This window comes from Poecilia reticulata, chromosome 15 (genome assembly GCF_904066995.2).
Source record: "Poecilia reticulata chromosome 15, P_reticulata-male-v2, whole genome shotgun sequence".
NCBI classification, from domain to species: Eukaryota; Metazoa; Chordata; class Actinopteri; order Cyprinodontiformes; family Poeciliidae; genus Poecilia; species Poecilia reticulata.
Genome location: NC_088844.1, coordinates 18,826,235 through 18,837,386, shown reverse-complemented (window position 1 = coordinate 18,837,386; position 11,152 = coordinate 18,826,235). Strand labels below are relative to the sequence as shown.

At 36.9% G+C, this 11,152-nt stretch overlaps 1 protein-coding gene across 4 annotated transcripts in view; it reads left to right on the top strand.

Moving 5' to 3' along the window:
- Positions 1-7,389: 7,389 nt before the first annotated feature.
- The window catches only part of khdrbs2 (KH domain containing, RNA binding, signal transduction associated 2), an 88,211-nt gene continuing 84,448 nt past the window's right edge, over positions 7,390-11,152 (top strand). Inside the window, exon 1 of one of the 4 annotated variants that reach the window (XM_081616301.1) lies at positions 7,390-7,876. In XM_081616301.1, coding sequence (XP_081472427.1) covers positions 7,786-7,876 — 91 coding nt within the window. In that variant the 5' untranslated portion in view covers positions 7,390-7,785. The remainder of the gene's footprint in view (positions 7,877-11,152) is intronic. The other 3 variants (XM_008429838.3, XR_014091151.1, XM_081616302.1) reach the window with 3 other exon arrangements.

Below are 11,152 nucleotides of genomic sequence, written 5' to 3'. Positions count from 1 at the left end.
AGATGTTCAACATGCCAGTTTAAACTTTGAACTATTTGCAAAAAGACTGAACTTTTGCAACATTAAAACATAGAACTGTAACTACATTAATCATAGCTCTTCTTCTCTTCAGTGTTTATGTCGGTTTCGGCTGGTGCAGCTCTGTGCTGCTTTCAGGAGAATGGGACATCAGAGTATTATCCATAAAATTTTACCCATGGCACGCTCATCATCAGTAATCTTCACTCATCACCGACTGCGCCGCCTAATCGTCATGTGTTTCACGTCATGTGTTGATTTTTCACTGTACAGCGTCGGATTCTCTGTTTTTATGTCATAATTCACACTTAGTTCGTCGTCGCTCCGTTTTATGTCCAGCTTCTCCTGTTACAGAGTTTTCAGCAATGTGCACGTCGTTTTTCTTTTCTTTTCTTTTTTTTTACCCTCTATAGTGCGCAGCGTTCGGGAAACGTACCGATGGGGAAAAGGCAGACTGACACAAACCTTTAAAAACAACTGAAAGTTTCATATTTTGATTATTGAAATTTAAAAGTGCTGTGATACCGTTGTTTATCACCCCCGTTTCATATCGGACCACTTGCAGCACCGCCTGCACCGGTGTTAACGCTATAAAGTGAACGCCCTCTATCGTGGTATCACCCATGGAGGGATTTCTTTATTTTAAATGGGTTCATTTTTCAGAGGGATACAAAGTGAGGGTATCGTGATTTTAGTAATTACATATTTATAAGAGCGATTTTCTGTTGTCCTTCCATGGAAGCGGGCAGCTTTCAAACGGAAATAAAACACTTTTTTAATATAAGTTGCTGCTTTGACATGATCACAGAACTGCCAAAACATATGTACAAAAAAAGTGAATCACAGTGAGCCCCCCCTTTCAGTTTCCAGCAGCGCAGGGGATACACGTGAGGGGCCCGGTCATTGGCCCCGCCCCCCGACGCTGACTAGTGCACAAATGCACAACACAGGAAGAATCTGTGTCAGCTGGTGGGTTCTCTACACAATGTTGGTTTTTACCACTTGCTGCAGCTGTCACATGCAACATGAGAATTCAAAGATTCAAATGGCCAAATTATTAAATTTAAGAAAATCTTCTCATTGTTCTTGAACTGTTTTTTTTTTGTTGTTGTTGTTAAATATTACTTATTAACAGAATGTATATAGAACCTGCTATAAAAGGGATCTGCAATACATATGGATAACATGCAACATATTATACACATTCTCCATATTAGCTATATTTGTGTCTTATTCACGAGGTAGACCTACTGATAACCAAATTGTGCAATCTACCGTCAGTGAATGTAATTCTTAGACTGCTTCCTATTTGCAACCAGCGTTTAATCACTAGCTAAAAAGTATTGATGTTACACAAACCTTAAACTATTATGGTGTTTATAGAAAAGGCAAATAATCTGCCAAAGAAGACCCACAAGTTTAGGGCTTATATGGATAAGAAACATGACAGTGTTGGGAATATTTTTAAAAGTTGCCTCGTCGGTCATATTTCAGCCCGTTTTGTTATCAATATGCCAGAGTTGTGAGCGATGCGCGTTCCCGCGAAGGGGCCTGCCATTCTCGGCAGGAATGAGTTTCTCACGCGTTCAGGACACTGACGTCACGTCTTACATAATTGATGACAGGACTTCCGACTGGACTACATATCACCGCGAATAATCATAATTATATTAAAATTGAGTTCAAGTCAAAACCAGTCAAGAGACTTAAGCTATTTGCATAAAAAAGGATAACCAGAAGGACTTAACTTTTATACCACATTTGTACTTCCAGGGCCAAATCTAAACAAGGTCTAATAGGGGCAGCAGCCCAAATGGGTGCTAAAATAATTAAGTGGGGCTTCTTTTGTTGGCTTGTTTGTTTTTTAAAGAAAACGTATAGGTCGACACATCATTGTATGGTTATCTATAAACACTGTCACCAATTCAAAAACATTTGTCAAAAATATATAAGTGTTTATTAACTATTTCAAATCAGAATAACTGTCAAGTACTGAAAATGTTAATGTCGAACAGGAGTGCATGCTATACCTAATTATGTCTGTGTTAGTGCCATTTATGTCACGATCACAAATTTAAACAATATTCAACTTTTTGAAAAATAATGACAAAAGGACTAACAAAAAAAAATATATATATATATATATATATATATATATATATATATATATCACTATTTTTGTTTTTATTTAATACTCGAGATTATTTTTAGAATAAATTGTGTTGTGAACATAAAAAAACAAACCCTCAAGAAAGAGTAAATATGTAAATATATTAAAACGAATGCATAATTAGCCAAATCATGACGTAAACGATCCATACATTTTGATATTCTGAATTAAATAACATTGCGTGTAATGCTTTGTGAACCATAATAGAACGTATTGCAGCTTTGATAAGTTAGAGAAAAGTATTTTTTTAAAACAGAGTAACAAAAAACTAAATGCAATTTTTACCCACCTTGTTAGAATGCTTTTTCCAGTATAATAAATTAGATCATTTTTATGATTACATTTCCCTAATCTCACAGAATTTCAAACTGCAAAGTGCAAACAAAAAATTCTGGCAAGTTTAATTTTAAAGCAAACATTAGTATGAACAAAAACATTCTAAAAAATATTAATTAGGCTCCTCAAATACACAAAATGAAATTTTGTTGTAGACCACATTAAATCCAAGAAAACATTCATCCATTAAAAGACGTACTTCTGTAAAATAGATAAATCCTTGACTTTTTGTCCATAAATAAATTTTGGAATATAGAGAGCAACCTGGATGCAAAAAGTTGTTAAAAATTTCGACTGTGCAAAGAGGCAACTTTGATATAACAAAAGAATAAAAACAATGAAAACAAACTGTAAAAGTTAGAAAACTCGATGAAGCAAAAAAAACAAAACAAACAAAAACAACAAAAAAAAACCGGCTGAAAATTATATTTTATAGAAATAAAAATGTTCCCGGGCTGCAGCTTGATGTAGTGTTGTACTTTGACCAGCAGATGGTGTAACCCCTCTGCCAGTGTTGCAATTTGTTTGCAGTATATTTTGTAGTGTTGCATTGTGACCAACAGAGGGCGGAAAGAACATGTTGAATGACTGAACAACTGTCCGACACCGGATCATAGAATCAGACTCAACAGAGTTCAGGTAAAAAAAGAGGCTAATTTAACACCAAAATTAATAAATATCTGGGTCCTACCTCAGACTTCCATTTCCCATTAAAAACAATATACTTAATATACACCATTAAAACAAATCAATCTAATAATTATGGTGATTACAAAAATAACAGTATGAATAATCACATTACACTGACTGCAAACAAGTGAAATTTCCACCTAAAGGTTATTGTACATATAAGGTGAAATGTTTCTATTTGTGTCCTGAAGAAACAAAAATGTACTGGATTAACACTTTTGGCCCAGATCAAATATTAAACTCGCAGCAGCTGTAGCACAGAAATGCCTAACAGGCAGGGCCGTGCAGAGACCACTAAAGGGGCAGGAGCTAAAAAAAAGGGCACATCTAACCGCATTCTAGGACAGAATATTAACAAAGTCACACAGCTTTCAGAGTTTAATATACAATGATAAATTACAAAATTGTGACATATACAATCAAAACTAAGGAAAATCTCTATATAAAGCAAACAACTATGCATAAGCTGTTTTATTAGTCATTTCTTTCTGCAGGCTATTTTGTTATAAGAAAGTATTGCCTTATTCAAACCCGCAATTTAGCAGGGCATGTAAATCAGAGCGACCACCAGACATACTTTGTCTTTACAGAATTACACTATTAAAAATATAAACAAGGGCACAATGCAACCTTTTAGTGACTGCAATCTATAAAAAAGAGCTGCCTGTTTGCTACACTTGCAGTGGAGATGAAGACGGTCCATTCAGGAAAGCAGAGCTGCATCAAACTTTAACGTGGAACTGCAGAAAAAACAAAAAAAGCAAATATTGAATTGTTAATGCACGTCACCATGAGAAAGGCCTACTGAGTTTTGCTTAAAAAACCTTTTTCTCACATGACGTCGTGGGCAGGGCTCAAAATCGCAACAAAATCTTTCTGATGTGTCCAAATAAAAGTTTATGTTTGGCAAATAACTTTTTAAGTTCACAAGACAAAAATGAGTTATTTAATTTTAAAAAAGTTATTTAAACAAAACATTTTGGTTTTAAAAAAGAAATTATTACAATACCAAAAATTTTGATCACAATTTTATTTTACTTAATTGAGGTAATATAAAAAAATCATTGAATAATTGGGAAAAAAATATATAACTGAGTTATATATTTTATAACTCAGTTATAAAATATATAACTGAGTTATATACTGCAAACCCTAAACTGGTTTGCAGTTTAGGATCTGCAAACCAGACCCTAAACTTACTTAAAGTCTGGTTTGAGTTTTTTCCCCTTCATTAATGACAAACTTTTATTACATACATTATATCTATCTTGGTAATTCAGGATGAGTTATTTTTAATTCTAAATGAATATCCTTGTTGGTCTTTTATTTAAGTGCTATTCTCCTTCAAGATACATTTACCTAACGCCAGAATAAATGCAATGTACGTTTAGGAAATTAGAAGATCGGATATATATCCATTATGGAGATGATCGGTTTTGGACGGGCGATGTGCCCCTTATTGCATAAGCGATACTGAAGAATGACTGATATCATTAACGATACAGGGAAGAAGCTTTTTAGTTATCTTGCGTTGCTAGCAAAGTCGTTAGCTAGCAGATAGCTAATAGTACATCAACAACAGCCTAATGTCTGTATGATAAAAATACTGAATCGATAGATAAGAACAGTTTCTCCTCACCTGGCTGTCTCCTCCCGCTCAGTAGTTCATCAGAGAAAGGCAGACGCAAAGGCCTGTCAGTGTCGTATTTCATTACCTCTCTGCTTAAACCGCGACTCCGAGCTGAAGCAGAAACCATACTTCAACGTTTTCCGTCATCTGACAAGCAGCAAGTCTACTCCACTTTATTCACCAAAAACGTTTTTTTTAATTCACCAAAAACTGTTCTGTGATCTGGAACGTTCACTACGTTGAGCTCCAGTTAGCCGCTTTAACTCGCTGCGCGAGAGGCAATTGCGTCATACGTCACGGACAAAAGGTCAAAGGTAACAAGGTCACCGGGGGCGGGGGGGGGGGCTTATGTTGTACAAAAAAAAAAGCAAATAATTTTAGTACATGTTATTATGTGTCAGAAGAGGGCTTAGAAAACAATAATACCAAAGAAAAAAAATATTTAAAAAATTTGACCAAAAGGGCACTTGGAGGCAAAGAGCAAAAGGAGCAGGTGCTCAAGCACCCCCAGCCCCCCCACCCTTCTGCACGTGTCTGCTAACAGGCAATGCCCGTGTTTACACTGGAAAGTGTAAACCTAACCGATGTTCATACCCACAGACAATACAACCACTATCACCCTGAAGCCCATCCAGCACACTTAGTAGAAATAGAGTAGAATGGATCCGACTCAGCATCAAATGGAGTCACGTGAAATGGATCTGGCATCTATTCAGAGTGCCTCTTGGGTAAACTCTTTTGCATGATTTCTGCACACATTGGGATGGGAACAGTAGGACGTGGGAAGGGAACCATAGGATGTGTCTCTCATTGGAGTTTTGGCTCCAATGAGAGCCAAAACTCTCATCCAACCTCTTATCGAAAGCCAATGAGAACTTGAATAAGAGCCAATAAGAACTAAAACTCATTGGAAAGGCTTTTTGTTCCTTCTGGCCTGGGTACCAGATCTTTCTGGATCTGGAATATGCAGCTGGGCATATGATACCTAAATGGCAAGATGTCAGATAACGGGTGATCCAACAGGTGTCCGGTTTAAATTATGTGAAGAACTCTGTGTGAGGAGTGTCCATGTTCTGTACCTTCATTCAGGAGAGCCCATGTAATGAAGTCAAAAAACCATCACCTTTTTGGGCTATGATAGAAAGTTGAATTAGTAAGAAGGAATATTAATTTACTCTAAGGAGAGGTGTGACTGTGCATTGTTTCCTTTGTGTTTGTCCTGTATTTTAATCTGCAGGCTTTATGACCTTAAAAATAATGTTGAAAATAATTATTAATGACAACAGATTCAGCCGATCTGTATCAATTTGCAGAACAGTGCATTTTGTCTCAGTTTTATTCCGTTTAATTATGATGTACCAGAGATCGCATCAAAGTCTGCCAGATTGGTATTTCTTGCCAATTGTAAGTCCCTCAAGGTTTATATTCATGAGATGCTTAATTTACGCAGTAAACAACTCATCCTATTAGAGGAGGAAACATAAATAACAACAGAATAATTAACACCCACTTGTGAAACAGTTTGTCTGCAGGTCCCCCGCAGTCTTTCTGATTCTGATTGGTGGGAAGAGACATGACTCTAAAGGTCAAGTGGAGCATGGAATTGGTCCTTTGCCAGGCTCATCTGCTAAAATCTCATTTGTGAGTGAGTTAGACAGGCAGCATGCTGGGAAGACGATGACTTTAAGATTCAACTTAATATTATGACAAGATTAGGGAGGCATTTGAAATCCTTTACACATTTTTTGCTTGACCCTCAAGTAAGTCATTTAACTTTCAAAAAAACAGCTGCAAGTTTTTCACCAGTTCATCTTGTGATCGTCGGTTATTTATGAAGCATCGTTTGCAATCGCAATGTGCATTAAATCTGGCTCCAGCATAGACACTAGTAGAAAGGAATACCCAACAGTTTTAAATCATGGCAGGTAACCTAAAAATCAGACTGTATATATACAAATAATTTCACATTCTTTTGAATTTTATGTTTAGAAACTTTAAACAATAACTTCAAAGCACTGTTTTAAAATAACATGATTACAGGTGAGAAGCTGTTTTTCTTTTAATCTATGTTAGGTTGGAGAAGTGAAGCTCTCCTGGGGGCCTCCTGCTGCCCCGGGGCCCCAAGCAGTAGCCTACTTTGCCTTTCGGAGGGCTCTGCTTTATAAAATCAAACATTTCAAATAGATCAAGCAGAATTCAGCATTATGAACAACTACAAAAAGTTGTCTTTTACTCTCAATGAGCACATTTGGTTGTGAATATTGTTAAATAACAGAAACTCACAAGTTACAACTTAATTTGTAAGGAGTTTATAATTATGAAAAAGGTGAATCGACCATATGCCAAACAAAAAGGCTTTCTTACTACAATGCTCAATCAGCCAAGTAGAACAAAAGTTAAACTTTTGATTTTGATTATGAAGGACACCTCATCAGCCTCCTTATAAAGCATTTATTTTCTGTTTTTTACACACACAAAAAAAGACATTATTTTACCAGTCACATATCTTGCATGAACAAGTGCCATCTTCAGTGCACAGATGGCTTACGCTCAGAGGGGACCTGGCTGAGTCTTCATCAGCACCAGTCCCACACTGAATGTAGCCAATAATGTTGCCGAGGGGCGGGGGGAGGGGAGCGCAGGCTGCAGACCCCCAGAGTCTGACGAGAGTCTGGCGTCTTTCTTACAGAGAGGAGAGGCAGCGGCGGCGGAGATGGACTCACACCTCTGATTACTGCTCATCCTCCAGTCAGCTTTTCGCGCAGATCTGGAACGGCTACATTTCACAGACGGGATTTGTGTTGGTTCTGGACGGACAGACTGCAGCCACCTGAACGCAGGAAGGGAAGATTTTTTTTAATTTTTTTTTTTTAGTTACATTCCGACGCTCAGTTCTGTGGTCTCACCTGTACTGCCGGTGGGGAGACTCGCTGCGATCATAATGCATCCGAATAAGTGCTTACCTGAACTGATGGCCGAGAAAAACAGCCTGGACCCGTCTTTTGTTCATGCGGTTCGGCTTCTAGCAGAGGGTAAGTAAGGTTGCCTATTTATTTAAAATCTAATTTGCTGTGAGCGTGAACGTGCTGTGTTTTACCGTAGGCAATGCACAAGAAGACTTTACTTTAGTTCATCTGAGTGCAACTGATATGTGGTTTTCTTCGGAACTTTGCAGAATTTCTGCAAACACGGAAAGTAAAGTGTAGTCAAAGAGTAATCACCTTGTCTCCCAAAAAAAGTCAGACGCATAACATGTCAGATTTGAACAGAAAGCTCAGTTCATATTTACATGTAAAACAATCAAACAATTAACAAATCACACCAGTTGTTGTGATGAATTAGAGTTAAAAGGTTAGTCAGTCATTATTTTTCGCTTAAATTTGTCTTCCTTATTTGACAAAAAGTGATCAGAAAAGCACTGGTCAAGGGATCTGAGACCATATAGTACATATTTTATAAATATTATTTAAACTGTTTTAACAGGAGGAAAAGCTGAACGAAGTTGAAACAAAAAAAATAAAAAATAAATAAGACTGAAAAAAAAAATTCTGAAATGTCAGATTGACCTTAAAAAGGTTTGGCTTTTTTTAATATTGCAGGTTTGTAAAATTCAGAGTTTTAGGTTTTCTGATTTAGTTTTCTTCCTGTACTGATTGTCGTATTTTGGCATAGGCTGCTGATAAATATCAAGGTACACAGCGGTTTTAAAACAAAGTCCTAAAAACTGCTGAAGTTTTCTACATGCAACTCCTGTGGTTTAAACTGTTTAATGATATTCTGGAGAATGTGAAGGGGTGGCCAGAGTCATCCCCAGCCATATGAACATGGAGTAGCAAAGCCCTCTTCTGTCTGTCACTGCACACTGGCAGTCAGCTGGCTGAAAGAAGGCAACACATATCATTCTTAATATTTTTTTATGTAGCAGTTCACTTGGCAACCTGGGGCATCATCTATGTTTATCAGCAGATGACAAAAAAAAAAGAATTCTCTTCAAAAAGTGTTTGAAAACTGCTGCTAATTTAGCCAATATTAGCCCTATAATTTGCATGATCCTGTGAATCAATATAACAGTAAATAAATTATATACATAACGTTAATTTGATATATTTACTAAAGTACTTCAGCAGCAGTAATATAACTTGCTTTTCTGTCCTGAAATCAAAGCTGTTAGATCATGTGGGAATTTTTTTTGTTTTAATGTTTTAGTGCAAATTCTAGACACTTTACAACAGGTGTATTTTTAATAATAGTCTTATTTGCAGTTTTTCTTTTTTTTTAACAGCCAAGATGCTCAAGCTCACAGAAAATAGTGGCGACTGTGATGAAGAAGAATGTGGGTTAAGTTTGATCAATGTTGTCATTGTAATATTCATAGCACAGCTACATGTTTTCCTAATATCCTGATAGTCATCCTGAGACAGTTTCATACCTGTCTTTGCAGGTCTTTGCTCAAAGTGACCTCAAATTTCAATTGTGGACGCCTCTCTATTAGGATTGTGCATATTTAAATCCAAACCACTTTTTCAGGAAAGTATCCCAAGACATGCATTAGTTTCATTTGTGACTCTACGTTAACATTAAGGAGCACGCACATGCATAATCTTTTTCTAACGTGCCTCAACTTTTGAATGTGTTCCTCATCGCCTCAATATAGTTGCTACAAGATCTGACCTCAAAGAAACCAAATTAAAGATAAAAAGTTAGAATGCGAAATGACGAGTTGTCTGTAAAATACTGTAGAAGATGACAGTATAAAAGCAGGGTAAATCTATGGATGAATAAGTTTTATGAAAAAAGAAATGTATCAAGCAAATGTGAAAAAAAGTAAAAAAAATCTAATGACCTTGAAGTTCCTCCATTTAAGTATCATTTGAAACCCATAGTGCTGTACTGTAAACTGGATTACCTTATCCTCTTATAGTTTCAATTCAAATTAGTATATTTTTTTTTACAATTTTACTGATACAAAAAGTTGAATATTTTTAAAGAAAACTTGTATCTCAGCGTGTTTGTGTGAGAGTAATGTGCATCAACTGGACAGGATGTCTTTGCAGTTCGGTCCCCCCTCCCTTTTGTGTTCCTGCTGAAATGTGTTGATGAGACACCTGACAGTGCCGCTTTTGGCGCTTACTGGAGTGCAGATGGGATCATCTGTCACACACTACATTTTGCCAGATTTTCTCAAGGCTGACTCACATGCACAAAAAAAGTGAAAACAAGAAAACATGTTACAGAGGCCATTAAGACGCTGTCATGTGTAAGAACTCCTCAAATGGCGATTTTAAACTTTCTCTGCGTACACTTGCTCCTCAATTAACCAGAACTAACAGTGCAGACTAGCGATGCTTTACAGATGGACGCATAAATAATACACTGGAACAGGCAGTGTTAGAGCTGTGTGCTTTCCCCTAAATCATTGTGAAAACTTCAATTTAAAGCGTCATCCATAATACTGGACAACCACCTCTGGAAATGTTCTAAAATTCTGCTGGCTTAATCTTAGGTAACAGCTGGGATTCCTTTTTCTTTCACAAAACTCTTTACTCATTGATAATGCAGAATCCTGCATACCTGCGGGCAGCAAGATAAAACTGCTTTCAGCAATTTATTGATTCAGTTATTTATCACTGAACAGAAAGGCACGTAATCCTGCATTATTCATATCACAGACAATGAAACACAAAACATGGATTTATTGTGGTCTTGGATAACATCTCCATATTTAAGAAATATATTATACACGCCTTGTGAACGAATGATGCACTCTGCATAATCATTTGTCTATATTTGGGCAGATATATGATAGCTTAGGAAGAGGATAATTTATCACCTGGTTGTCCTGTAAGGCCGGAGGTGCGCGGTTGCGTTTTAGTTTGTAGAAACTTCCATATCTTTTTGACATTCAAAGAAACAATGAACTTAATAACATTACAAAACAACTTTAACAGCCAGTGGCCATAGCTGTCTCGGCATTCGCTGAAACTGTTGAAGGCATTTGTCAGTGGGAACAGGAGGCTAATGACTTCTCAGACTGACAGATGAAAGTCAACTCTTTCTTGCTCTTTACTTTCTTCTCGCTGAAGAACAGTGGAGTTGTTTTTTTTTTGTTGTTTTTTTTTTATAGTGGGTGGGAGTCAGAGACAAGAAAGGCGAGCCATTAATAGATCCCATAGGTTTTCCTTGCAAGACTCGCCTACATGCCATGCATGGAAACCAGAGGGATTTATAACGAGCAGAAAGGGAGGCAGGAAGGAAGTGATGGACATCGAGATGAGCACTGGCGTCTCGACGTTCATACGCTTATTTGT